Source organism: Pectinophora gossypiella, chromosome 21, assembly GCF_024362695.1.
Source record: "Pectinophora gossypiella chromosome 21, ilPecGoss1.1, whole genome shotgun sequence".
Taxonomy (NCBI): domain Eukaryota; kingdom Metazoa; phylum Arthropoda; class Insecta; order Lepidoptera; family Gelechiidae; genus Pectinophora; species Pectinophora gossypiella.
Window position 1 is genome coordinate 6,502,575 of NC_065424.1, and position 14,841 is coordinate 6,517,415.

Here is a 14,841-nt window from a genome sequence, read left to right on the forward strand (position 1 = left end):
AAAGAGACAAAAAGTAGCCTATGTCACCATGTAGTCAGCCTGTAATGTCCTAACTAAGCTAGGGATCACTAAATGAGGAAATATGTGACCTAACCTAACATAACAAATAAAATAGGTACTTTATTGCACGCACAAGAAATACAAAACAAAAGAGAAATGGGAAAATAGGAAAATTCCAGTACACACCATCCAATTTTATTTTAATTATACTTACTTACCTGTAATTTTCCAAAAGGGACAGGTAATCGACAGACATAAAATTTATAGAACACACGTCAATTTTAGGCAGTAATTTATAAAATCCTCCTAAAATTTTATGTTTGCTAATAGCCCGACTGAATTAAGTTGACAGCTCACGTCAAACGGGTTGTATATCAGCGAGATGCCTGCCGGATTATTCATTCAATATAGTCAATCATCCGTCCCTTTCCTTTTCAACGGATAAGATAGTGACGGCTATAACTTAAAATAAAATTAGGTGTCTGCAGGAATCGAGGCCACTAAGTTTAGATTTGATAAGCGTTATTCCCGAAGCTTTGTCAAGTTTTTTTTTTGCCTCTTTGACCTAGACATAGAAGAGTAGCTTTGAAAAATGTTTCCTTTGAGTCAGATTTGTCGATCCACTTACCTGGGTAAATAGCCTGCACTCTATCCTTAAATGCATCGACGACAGAGTTAGCGACGTTGGCTACACTGGTGACTCCTGAAGCCACGTTGCCCACGAACCCTCTGTCGGTGTCCAGAGACCCGATGTCTCTTACTCCTTGCATCAACTGACTCAGGGGCTTGCTGAGTCCTGAGGAGATGGACTTGAGGATCCCTCGGCCGAATTGCCCTGAAAACATGAAAGGGGTTTTGAGTCGTTTCTTAAAGCGAATTGCGCTGAGGGCTGCCAACCGGTAAAATTTTGTTGTTGTTTAGTCAAGCATAATTTCAGGGCTACAAGCTTGATGATATGTTTTTGAGTCAATCAGTTCAAAGTACTTATTTAAATATTCTCTTTTGAATACTCAGCGTGTTTTATAGACATAATTTTTGTTTAAATGTACGATAAGCTGCAAAAGTCCAATCAGTTCCTTGCAGGTGGTGTGCCGAGGCGCCTGTACCTAGCCACTTATTAAAAAAAATCTAAATACACTAAACCACCGAAGTCTCACAATTTGCTATGTAAAGTACTATCGTGTGAACCAAGAGCAAATTGACATTGCATAATATTCAATACCTATTATTAAGTTCACTTCCTAAGTTCCTGATGTATGAGAAATGATTAAAAAAACCGTCATTCTTAGTGTGGCAAGTGTTATGATATGACTGTTCCTAGATTATTATCTGTGTGAATGTGGTATGACGTTGGCAATTATTATAACAACAGATTAGGTGGTAGACAAATTTTTAAAGTAAGTACTTATAACACATAAGAAGAAAGAAAGAAAAAAAACCTTTATTTCCATATTGGACGCCACAATGGCCCCGATTCCTGCAGATACCTCCTAATTTTATTTTAAGTTATACCCGTCATTTTCTCATCCGCCGAAAAGGAAACTGACGGATGATTGTCAACAATCCGTTTGACGTGCTGTCTACTTAACTCTGTCGGGTTATTGTCCGATGTAAAAATTTTAGACGGTTGTTTTAGATTTCTGCTTAAAATTGACGTGACTTCCATAAATTTTATGCCTATCGATTACCTGTCCCTTTCTTTTTCAGCGGATAAGAAAATGACAGGTATAACTTGAAATAAAATTAGATGCCGTCAGCAGGAATTAGCACCATTAACAAACTTAAATATACTTAAAAAAAACAATAAGACAAATATAATTAAAAATATATCAATCACCTAAACTACATATTGTAGAGGTCGTCCAAAATAAAAAAAAAGGTTCTCCCTCACCATAATGCCGTGACACGTGCTTAGCACGGGCCGCGGTGCTGGTGTTATAGGAGACCTATAGTGAGCATAACACTACATCACGCCTGTATTTCCGAAGGGGTAGGCAGAGAGTAAGTCCCATGTAATAGGGTGAGATTATTGCCATTAGCTCTATTGCGCTGGATGTGATCGTGTGTCTTCTTCTATCGTGTGGATTGTGAGGTAGATTACCAAACCCATCAACCCTGGTGACACTAGGGTTACTATTGAGCCGCCAAAGGCCCCTGACATGACTCATCGTGATCGTGTGTTTAAAGCGAAGTTCAGTTTCGCCAGCCACATAAGAGCGCATAACAGACATGACTAAGGTCGCTATTATCGGGCACGATAAGGAGTTCATGATTCAAACATGAATTCAAACTCATAAGGTCGAATTCAGGGGTTTAGAGCCCGAGCTAGACAGACTGATCTAAGAAATTCAGGGTTTAATAGTGAAATGCTCTAAGGCCCATGAGGCTGAGAGAGACTGCAGCTGTTGACAGACCTTGTTCGACAACCTTTGCCAACGACATCATTCAGCCTAGTAAATCAGATTTGCTACCAGTAAAAAGTCGTGTTTGTTTTTATTATTAAATAGAAAAAAGAAGTTGTTTTCAAGCAATATCTCTTTGATTTCCCCACATCTTTTGTAGATTTGCCGCATATTGCATTAACACTTGGTGGGACAAATGGAGAGCGCAAAGTAAGCAATAAAGCACAGAAAAAAGAACCGCCATTTTGTATTACTTATTAGACTTATTACATAAAGTTATACCAATGCATTCGATATTATAAATACAAAATTATTTTAATTTCGTCAATCCGAGACGATTGTTGACCGATTGCAAATATCTTACGAAAGTATTGGCAAAACGACTCGAAGGTTACACATGCTTACCCATATTGTAAAATTTCCAATGGCAAGCAACAAAAAATAAGCAGAAAAAACATGATATTAAAACTACGAGTCATATTAAATTGGGCAATTTTAAAATAAGCTTTGCATATGAATGCAAAAGTTACCTTCCGAAGTACAGATCTTCTTACTTTTGGACAATCAGGTGATCAACCTGTAATATCCTAACCAAACTAGGGATCACAAAGCGATTTTTGTGATTTGTCCCCGCCAGGAATCGAACCCGGGACCTCGGGATCGTGAGCACATCGCTCAACCACTGGACCACAGTGGCCGTCAATTATTATTACATAATAATATAATACACACCTAAACCGCCATTTTCTTCTCGACTTCTCAACCTTTCAGCTTCTAATGCTTCATTCTGCTTCTGCATTCTCTTGAACAAATCGAATATACTCTTCGGTACAACTCTCTCCGCGACACTTTCTACTACACTCTCAACCACACTTCCAGCTAGACCAAATATAACTGACAGAGCATCAGTCTTAGGAGCAGTTGTTGGTAGAACATCTTTACTATCATAGTAGTCTTCAGGAACTTCGGTTTCATCTGATGCGTCAAGTTCTGAGAAACTTGGAAGATCTTCACGAGACTCTGAGCTATCTGGGTGGAACGATTCTATTACTCTACTTGAGTTTGTGTTTAAGACCTCTTGTGTTTTAGTGTTGTTTGCTTTCGGGTCATTTGTTATAACAGCTGTTGAATTTGTTGTTTTGACTTGTTCCTCTTTAGTATTATTTAGTTTTAATTGTTTAGTTACGTTTGTTTGATTCCGGGAACTTTCCGTTGTAGTTGTGATGATTTCTGTCGTGTCTTGTAACTGTTTATTAATTTCTGTTGTTATAATTGTTGTTGTTGTTTCGTATTCTGTTGTGTTTGGCACGGTTTCTGCTTTGTCGGTAGTTGTAATGTTAAATGCATCAGTTGTTACATCTGTGTGATCATTCATATTTGAAGTTACTTCTCTTTTGATCGTCGTAGTCTCACTATCATTGCTTTCTTCGAGAACTTTATCATTGAGTGTTAGTTCTGTTGTAGTTTCAACAGTTTCAGTGGAAGTAGGTAATGCTACTGTGGGTTCGATTTCTATTTCTGGTACAGATTTCGCTGTTGTAGACAATGGAATAACTGTCAAATCAGGTTCAGTTGTACTGTCAATTATACTTTGTAACGTATCCTGTGTTGTACTAACAAGTTCTAACGGAATAACACTATATTCATCTGTTGTACTCTGTTCTGTACTTGAAGGATTCACATCTGTGTCATTTTGTGCACTTATACTAGGTTTCTCTTTATTATTATCTTTAATTACAGTATATCTATTAATTTCCTTGTTAAATTTCTCACTTGACTCCCAAGGCACAGCTCCATATTTCTTATTGAATTTAACTGAAAAATCTTCATCGAAATCTATGATATTGTTTTCGAAATTGTCCCCGACGGGGTCTAAGGTGGATTTTTCAGCCGGTTCTATCGATTTTGATAGAGCTGCTGATATCAGTAGGCAGTTGAATAGGAGAAACGTCATTTTTCGCCTCTCCCTGTGGTACATTTTGGTTTGTCCATCTGTAACAAGAAATAAAATGGTAAGTAAAGTAAGAATACGGTAAGGCGGCGTATGGTAAGAGTGAGTGATACTGAAGCGATCGCTTTATTGTATGATACAAAAAAAGCTAATAGTAAGAATATTTTTTTACTCGGGGGGACTATTTCCCTCATTCAGCGCTTCTGCTCACTGGGATCGATTAATTCTTTCAAATATAATCCTCTCAGACACCGCTCTGAGCCGAGGTTCGCAACTGAGCACTCTCAGGCCTGTTTTACCGGATGCGAGCCCAAGCAACAAGCAAGCACGTCACCGACATAGCTCGGAGAATTGCAAAGCTGAAGTGGCAGTGGGCAGGACACATAGCGAGGAGAACCGATGGCCGATGGGGCGGAAAGGTTCTAGAATGGCGACCACGTGTCGGACGACGCTCAGTGGGTAGGCCCGCTACAAGGTGGACCGACGATCTAGTGAAGGTCGCGGGAAGCCGCTGGATGCGGGCAGCGCAGGACCGATCGTCGTGGAGATCCTTAGGGGAGGCCTATGCCCAACAGTGGGCGTCGTACGGCTGATGGTGACCGGATGCGATCCCTATCGGCGTTTCCCATTTAGCACTATCCCGTTTTTCACAGGATCCGCTCACCTAACCTGACAATATGACAGGTCGGGTTTTTTACAGAAGCGACTGCCTGTCTGGCCTTAACCCGCGAAGGGAAAACCAGCCCAATACAGGTTAGGTCACATACCTCCGAAATGCATTTCTCGAGCATCGATAAAGGACGAAGATAAAGGACGTATGTTATGAAATACTTAATAGACTTTTTAAAGGACGCAGTAATCAATCAACATAAAGCGGATGATGAGTTCATATAAGTAATAAGTGCTTACTACAAAGTATTTTTAAAATGCTCCGGAATGTACTTAAGCCAAAACTTATTAAGTCTATTTATCTAGCACTGGCACAATCAATAATTAGCTACTGCATCCCTGCTTGGGGCGGTACATACAAAACAACTTTAATCAAATTAGAACGTGTACAAAGATCGGTTCTTAAAGTCATGTCAAAGAAACCATTCCGATACCGAACTGAAAAACTATACCAGGAATGTCAAGTTCTTAGCATTAGACAACTTTTTATCCTAAATACTATACTGCACAAACATGCTACACTTAAATACGACCCCTCCCTCCAACTTTCCCAACGTAAATTAAGTAAAATCTGCAAAACTGTAACCCACCACACAACGTTCTTTCGAAGGCAATACGAATTTCTTGCATCCCACCTGTACAATAAATTAAATAAACATTTAAACATATATAATAAAACAAGATACCAGTGTAAATCCATAGTTCGTAATTGGCTGTTCAAAAAGAATTATGACGATACAGAGGCCTTATTGGAAGTCCTACAATAATCTTTTTCTTTCACAAACACACACACACGCACACGCGCGCACACACGCACACGCCCACACACGCACACATACACACACACTCACACGCACGCGCGCACACACACAAACACACACACACACACACACACACACTCACTCATACACAGACATATAGACATATACATGCACACACAGACCTGATATCAATTCTTTTGCACCTATTTTAGTTAAGCGATTCGCGGGTGGGGACCTGGAGTCCTGAAATACAGGGTCGCCCTAGCTTAGGCTCCAGATCACACACTCGAGGCAATCATACAAAGCTATTCCAAACTTTTGTAAACCTATTACTTGTGTGTGATGAATAAAAAAAAAAAAAATAAATAAATAAAATAAAAAAAAATTAAAAGGCTGTTATTAACAGTAACTTTATAATTGGTATTACAGTGCGGGCCAGTAATGACCGACAGAACGCTTAAACGTCAAGTTATTGTAACTGATTTCACAGTCCGACGACTTTATGATGAAAGATTATTTTTTTGCCGTGACGTATTGTAGATTTGCCGCAATTAATATTAACTACTTGGCCGGACAAATGGGGAGCGCTGAACTCACCCGGTACAACGTTTAAGACAACAGGCCTGAGGGTGTCCAGATCCCAGGCTCAGGGCATCGTCTGAGAAGAAAAATATTTGAAAGAATTAATCGACTCTAGTGGGTCGATAGCGATAAGCGCTGATTGAGGGACATCGTCGACCACGCCGGCGGGGTCGCTGGGGGAGGCTGAATTCTAACGTAACCTTACCTAATGCAGAGAAATCACTGAAAATGATCGTTAATGCAGTAAATGCAATATCTTACAACATAGGACGCATGCACAACGATTATGCAGTCAAACTCGTCGGTAAGGGTTAAATACCAGCGATTCTACGTTTAGTTTGTGCAATAGGATGTCTGCTACAAATATTACAATCGATCGTTTAAAAATTACATAAAAACATATCTTCATAAGGACGATGTAGGTTCAGAAGGAACGGCCTCCGTGGTCTAGTGGTTGAGCGTTCGAATCCGAGGGACAGATGATTGACAGCTCTTAATTTTAGAAAGAATGAGTAAATTAATGAATAACCCGGGCGAATCAAAAAGGTATCTCACTAGTATGCAAACCGTTTGACGTGTGCTGTCAACATAATTATGTCGGGTTATTGGCCAAATGTAAAATTTTTAGACGGTTGTTTTAGATTTGTGCATAAAATTTACGTGTGTTCCATAAATTTTATGCTTGTTGATTACCCGTCCCTTTCCTTTTCGGTGAATAAGAAAAAGACAGATATAACTTAAAATAAAATTAGATGGTGTTTACAGGAATTAGCACCATTAGGTAGGTACCTATAAAAAATATTATCATTCAGTCTTAAGTGAGATTGGGCCGGACATGTTTGTCGCATGCACCCACTGTTGCATGAGTGGTGGGCACGGATCGTCACGCATTGGGTGCCTCATGTCGAAATCAGAAATTTATTCAACGTAATTATCATGGATAAACTTGTTGAAGGTCAATGTAACATTTTTGAATTTACATCACTTCGCAAGGTGTTATGGCTGAGGAGAAGAAATGACAAGAATCTGCAACAGCAACACATCTTTTAAATCAACGAGTGTACGTTACAAATTATTTAATAACTAGAGGAACACATTCAATACCAGACATGTTTATCATTTAGGTAATCATTAATCTTATAAATAAGCTTTTTTACATAAAGTTGACAAATTTAAAATATTGTGTAAAAACAATATTTTGTTGTAAACGAAAAAATTAAGTAAAAAAATGTTGTTGTAAAAACGTATACATAATTTACTTAAGGGTACAGGCGTCGTGGTAGGTAGATCTCGGAAGAGATGGCGTGACGACTTAGCCGCTTGCCGGAGTACGCACAGGACCGCGATAAAAGAAAAAGGAAGGGGAGGCCTTTGCCCAGCAGTGGGATCTTGTACGCTAGATTAGATTATATTATTTATTTATTTATTTATTGCATGTTATGTTACAATATCATCATTAATAATAATAATTCATATTATAACATACCCTGTCAGGGTGTCGCAAAGAGGGCAAATACATTATAACTTACAATATTTACATTTTCCAATTGTAATATTAATGGTGAGTTAAAGTTAGGATTAAATAAAATTATATTACTAGCATGCAGTTAGTACCATACTTAAATTCTAATTACTTAATTTAATACTAGTTTAATTTGTCATTCATAAATTCATTTATAGTATAATAGCATTTTTTAATCAACATCGATTTGAGGGCGCTTTTAAAGATATCATCATTGTTCACTTTTAAAATACTAGGGATTTTGTTGTAAATGAGTGCGCAGCGATACAAAGGGCTTCCTCTAAACATTTCTATACGTGGAGCCGGAAGGACAATATTTTGTTTCCGACGCTCACTCGTACAAAACGCGAAGAGGTTGGTATGCTTTCTGACAAACATAGCTGACTCCAGGATGTAAATACACGGCAAAGTTAACATATTTTCTTTAATGAAGTGCAGTTTACAGGTATCCCTAGGCTTTACATTGTTTATTATTCGTAGACATTTTTTCTGTTTTATAAATATATCACCGGCATCCGTACTATTCCCCCATAAAATTACCCCATATCTCATCCAAGAGTATGCATAGGCATAGTATGCAGTCTTCGCACATTCCCGATTAGTGTTTCTTTTAAGTGTAGATAGTGCAAATATGAATTGTGAAAGCTTTGTTTTTATTGCTTCCACATGAATCTTCCAATCCAAGTGTGTGTCCAAATACACTCCCAAAAGTCTGAAATTGTTTGTCTGCTCTACATTCAAAGTTTTTGAAATTGTTTTTAGATCTAAAGGTACTTTTTGGTAGGGCTTAAATTGAATGATTTTAGTTTTATCCGCGTTAATTTTTAAGTTATGAATCTGTAGCCAATCCTTAACGGAGTTATAAGTATGGACAATTTTTTTATCGGTATCGCGGTCCATTCTGTTGCACTTAAATAGTAACGATATGTCGTCAGCGAACATAACACACAAACTGTGAGCAGCACGAGGCAGCTCATTTATATAAACGATGAACAGGAGACACCCTATCACGCTTCCTTGGGGAATAGACCAATTTGTTGTGATACTATTGGAGACAACGCATTTGAGTTTCCCGCGCTCATCAATATGATCCACTTGTACATATTGCGAGCGGTCAGATAGGTAGGATTTTATCCAGTGGTAGGCTTTCCCACGTATACCTACTTGATATAATTTACTGAGTAAAATGGGATGTGAAACATTATCATATGCTTTTGACATATCCAGTAAGATACCAACCGCATAGTGTTTATCTCTGATATATAATATGATATATTAGATTATCATTACTTACAAACTTTTCCGCAAACATATATCTACTTAAAAATCAACTGAACAAATGATGCAAATTAATTCGCACAATGCAAACACTTCACGCAATAGGAACTGAGACTAAACTCTTAATCAATTACAGTTACTAATACTTATACATTTGTAATTACAAAGTACTTTGTTACTAGGAAATCAAACTCAGATGTACTTACTTTAGGTCAATACTTAGTTTACAGAAGTGGTTCCCTATTAGATCAGTTTTGTGTACAGTCATGAGCAATATCATATACCTACTTTTTACATACATACATACATACATAAACTCACGCCCGTAATCCCTAATGGGGTGGGCAGAGCCACAAGTAATCAAAGACAACTTGCAGCCACTGTTGATACGAATTCCAAAGACCGACTTACCTACTTTTTATTTTATTTTATTTTATTCATAAGATATCCAACAGCAGTTTTACAGGTAAAGTTAAAGTATCTAAATTACATAGTGTGTCTTAGCCAATAACAGGATATCATAGATTGCGTTAACTATTGAACCGAAATTAACAGAAAACAATAACAAAACTTAAATGAACAATACGCTAGTGTACAAACGAGTTACATACAATGGTTTAAAAAGTTAAGAATAAGAATATATAATTTAAATTATAATTATTTTAACTACAGCATTAGAGTAATAAGCGAGTGAATTGCAAGACATAAATCAATCTGAAACTTTAGAACCCTGTCGCACTATTATATTTGACATTTAATGAGACTTACGGATTAATTGGAGCTCGGTGGCGCAGCGGTAAAAGCGCTCGGTCTGCGATTGTTGAAGTTAAGCAACATTCTCAAGGGCCGGTCATAGAATGGGTGACCACAAAAAAACAAGTTTTCATCTCGAGCTCCTCCGTGCTTCGGAAGGCACGTTAAGCCGTTGGTCCCGGTTGCATTAGCAGTCGTTAATAACCATCAATCCGCGCTGGGCCCGCGTGGTGGTTTAAGGCCCGATCTCCCTATCCATCCATAGCGAAGGCCCGTGTCCCTACAGTGAGGACGTTAATGGGCTGATGATGATGATGGTGATGATGACGGATTAATTTGTCGGAAGTTAATGTGACATGGTTTCAAAATGTATACATATTAGTACTCGTGACCGTACCAATGAGGGAATTTCCAGATTAAGTTCTTTGAAAATCATTTAGATGGCGTTGTTGAGTTTATAATGCAGAGAGTACGGCTAGCGGACCAAAGTAAAAAATAAAGTTGAAGTGTTGATATTCTCTTTTGCCATAAAGTTCTTGTTTTTTTTTTTTAACTTTTTATATCTAAATGAAGATCTGGCTGCTACAAACACGTTTTTTTTACTATGATTCAGTTTTAAGTCTCTCTCTCTCTATTTAAGAGCTGCGCTCGTCGTCGGTGGAGTAATCGCCATTCCTCTCTTCTTCCCGCCAAAACCTTCACCTCCCGATACGACACGACCTGCACCTTCTCTTTTATTTGTTTCATAAATGCTATCCTATTTATTTATTTATTTATTTATTGCAAAGCCACAGGTTATTATAAAAGGTGTTACATAATTAATAAAGTACAAGTGACACCCTGCAAGGGCACAGCAATTTAAAGTGTAGAGAGGCTACTAGATACAATAAAAAATAAATGATATTAGTGTTCTATTCTATGTTAGTAAATTATTTATATAGTGTTAATATGTTAGTTAGTACTTATTATCTATAATATATATATTTTTCTCTACAATTAATCAACAATAGGAACTTTACATATTTTCTTTATCATTAAAAAATTCTGAAATCGTATAATAACACTTATTTTCTAGGAATTGTTTTAATTTTTTGATAAATAAAGAAGGATTTTTTATATTTTTTATGTATTTCGGTAGATGATTATATATTTTGATCACCATATGATGGGGGCTTGTCGCTACCAACTTCATCTTGGTAAAAGGTTTTATTATTTTATTTTCATTCCGGTTATTTCTTTTACTATCATTCTCCATAAACGAATATAGTTCGGGGTGTTTATTTATGAATTTACTACATTCTAATATATAAATACATGTAAGGGTCAATATTTTATGTTTTCTAAAATGCGCCCTACACGACTCTGTTTGTTTAATATTAGTTATTATTCTCACAATTTTTTTCTGGACAATAAAAATATCATCTACCTCACAGCAATTTCCCCAAACAATAATTCCATATGCGAGACGCGAGTATGCATACGCATAGTAGGCTGTCAAGGCCGTATTGAAGTCTGTTGCTCGTTTTAGCTGCAGGAGAGCATAAGTTACAGATGATAGTTTCTTTTTTAGGGATTGCAGGTGGGGTTTCCAGGTCAAGTTAGTATCTAGCTCGATCCCTAACAGGGTAGCACTTTCAACCAATTCAAGATTTGTATTTTTATACGTGTAGGATGGCAGTTGTAACGGTGTCTTTTGTGCAGGCTTAAATTGGATGATTTTTGTTTTTTTGAGATTGAGTTCTAAGTTGTTCTCTTCTAACCAGGACTGAATTTGATTTAAGGTAGAATTCAATTTATGTATAAGTTCACCCGTATTTGCACATGTTAATAATATAGAGATATCATCCGCGAAAACTACGCATGTTTCTGTTATTTTACTAGGAAGGTTGTTTATGTACAGGAGAAATGATACACAACCCAAAACGCTACCTTGAGGGATGGATGCATTTGATAGGACTCTATCAGATCTGATATATTCAATTTTACCTGTACCATAATCAGTATTTTTTATTTCTACATATTGTGCGCGATTTTCAAGATAAGATTTAAACCATCGATGGGCTACGCCTCGGATACCTGATTTGTAAAGAATCTTCAATAACGTGGCATGACGAACTCTATCATACGCTTTACTCATGTCCAGTAGGAGGCCTACTGAATATTTCTTTTCATCAATATTTTCGTAGATTTTTTTCATGTATTTGTAGACTGCTAGGGTGGTGCAGCGGTTTTTCCTAAAGGCGTACTGATTGTCATTTAAAATATTATATTTCTCTAAAAACTTATTTAAACGTGTTACCATAGCCGTTTCGAAAATTTTTGCTGATGTGGGAAGAAGAGAAATTGGTCGATAATTATTTATTTCAGTAGCCGGACCTTTTTTATGGAAAGGTTTTATTAATGCTATTTTAAGAGCGTCTGGAAAAACACCTTCCAAAAACGATTGATTTATTAGCATTGCGTAAGGTAGAGTCAAGATGTCAGCACATTTTTTGATAAGTTTTGGTGGGAGCTCATCTATTCCAAACGAGTTTTTATTTTTTAAGTTTCTTATAATGCGATTTACTTCCTTTGTTTCTACGGGGCTGAGAAAAAATGTGTTTAGAACCGATTCCATGTTATCTTGTGATTGTTGAGATACTCTGCTACTACCTTCACTTCCGATAGAGAAGAAAAAGTTATTAAATGTATTTGCAACTATACTTGGATCCTTTATCGTATTATTTGACATCTTTAAAGTAATATTTTTAGTGTTTTTAGCGTTACTTTTATTTGTTTCGTTATTAATAATATTCCACGTACACTGCATTTTATTGTCAGAGCTTTCGAATTTTTTCTTATTTAAGATTTTTTTAGATTTACTAATAGTCTTTTTCAGGAGTTTGCTGTATGCTTTATAATGGTTTCGCAAGATTTTATTGTGAGTTTGTAGTGTCAAAAGTTTAAGGAGTCTTTTGTTGTGACAAGATGTTTTTAGACCATGTGTTAAGTATTTTATTTTCTTCGGTTTTGTTTTGTAATTAACGGTTATCTTAGGAATGTGTTTATCGAGTGCATTTTGAAGAATATTATTGAAAATATTATAGTTTTGGTTTATGTCGTAATCTGGATGGAAAATAGTCTCCCAGTTTATGTTAGCTATCTCTTTTTTAAATGTCTCTATGTTACCATCACTATAAATTCTCTTAACAACTGAAAACTTTTTAAGGTTATGCTTTATAGATGGAATTGATAGAATAACACTTCTATGGTCTGAGAAGCCAAAATCATGTACGTTAGCTAATGCCTCTTTTTTACTAAAGTTTACGAAAACCAAATCTATACACTTTGCACTGGTTTTAGTTATCCGCGTTGGTTGTGATACTTTTTGTTGGAAATTATAAGATAACATCAAAGTAGACAATCTATTTTTTTCACGTTTATCTAAGAAATTTATATTCATGTCTCCTGCCACAACAACATTTTTATCAATATCTTTTTTCTCTATTATTTTTAACAGTTTTTCCAAAGAGTTATAAAAAACATCAATTTCCCGTCGACTATTCGGCCAGTACAAATTTATAATTAGTAAGTTATTTTTTGGTATCTCAATTGCACATATTTCAAATATCATTTCTGTAGCTAGAGAGGATATGTCTAAGCGTTCTCTATATTCCAAACAGTTTTTAATCAATATACATACACCCCCTCCATCATGTACTTCACGACAATAGGAGGCACCTAAGACATAGTTATTAATTCTTAATAGAGCTTGTTTTTCTTTATTTAGCCAAGTCTCGTTTAAACATACAATATCTAAATGAGGTTTTTCTTGCAGAAAATCTTCCAACAGGTGGATTTTATTTGAGATACTTTGCATATTTTGAATCATGATATTAAACTTAATTTCGAAAGGTGTGGTTTGACTTGCTGGTACTATTGACGGTTTTACAATATTTTTCATTTGGTAACTGCGTCTCCGATAAGTAGTTTGATTGCGGGTCTGATGAAGTTCTGCCAGTTAAGTTTTCTTTTTTTCCTTCTAGTTGCTCTTTATTTTCTGTACATAGTTTTGGTGTATATTCTTTGCCATTAATAATCAGTCTATTTCCATGAAATATAGCATGCTTTCCTTCTTTTCTTGCTTCTTTCAGAATGTGTCTGAGTTTATTCCGTTCTCGCATAGTTTCGTCGTCATACAGCTCAGAAATTGCCAGTCCTGTATTCATAAAAGCTTGGCGGTTATATAGTAAGTAGTTCGTCATCCGCTTGCTTATGAGTTCAATAACTAATGGTCTACGGTTTCCTCTCCTTCCTAATCTTGTTAGATCTTCAATGTAGCCTTCCAAATTGATGTTCATAATGTCTCGAAATATGACAGAGATTCTGTTGTAGAGCTCGCTTTCCGGTTCCCAGGCCAACTCCTCCAAACCATACAGGACAATTTTTTTGCTGAAGTCCATTTGCGAAGGGGTAAGGGGGTTGTTTTGGCAGGTTTTTTGTAGATTCTGTATCTGAATTTTCAATGCCTTGTTTTCGCTATCGAGGTTGTTTATTCTTTTTTCTAGCTCTTTAATTTCCGCTTGGATCTGGTCTTCTTTTATAGTAATAGAGAAAAGTTTCTCATCTATATCTTGTTTTGCCTTTGACATAGCGCTTTTTATTTCCTCTTGGATCATCGCTCTCAGATCTGAATTTATTTTAGTAAGTATATTTAATTTTTGTTTCTCTAGCTTTTTGTCTAATAAATCACTTATTTGCTGTAGGGTTATTGTATTTGTAGTTTCAGTCGGAGGTTTCGAGAAGCGTGAATGGGTCCGCGTATTTCCAGAGTCAATGTGGCTGTCATCCTTAGAGCTGTCATCTAAAAATTCTTCGGTGGATGAATTGACGATATCTACAGTCGGAGTATCTATTTTTGGTTTTCTATGGGTGACGTTCAAA

At 36.5% G+C, this 14,841-nt stretch overlaps 1 protein-coding gene across 1 annotated transcript in view; it reads right to left on the reverse strand.

Moving 5' to 3' along the window:
• LOC126376535 (protein P200-like) overlaps nucleotides 1-14,841 on the reverse strand; it is a 47,547-nt gene that overhangs the window by 9,756 nt on the left and 22,950 nt on the right. The window contains exons 2-3 of the mRNA XM_050023993.1: nucleotides 3,135-4,394; nucleotides 629-835 (exon numbers count right to left, since the gene is read on the reverse strand). Of these exons, the coding sequence (XP_049879950.1) occupies nucleotides 629-835; nucleotides 3,135-4,380 (1,453 nt within the window). The 5' untranslated portion in view covers nucleotides 4,381-4,394. The remainder of the gene's footprint in view (nucleotides 1-628; nucleotides 836-3,134; nucleotides 4,395-14,841) is intronic.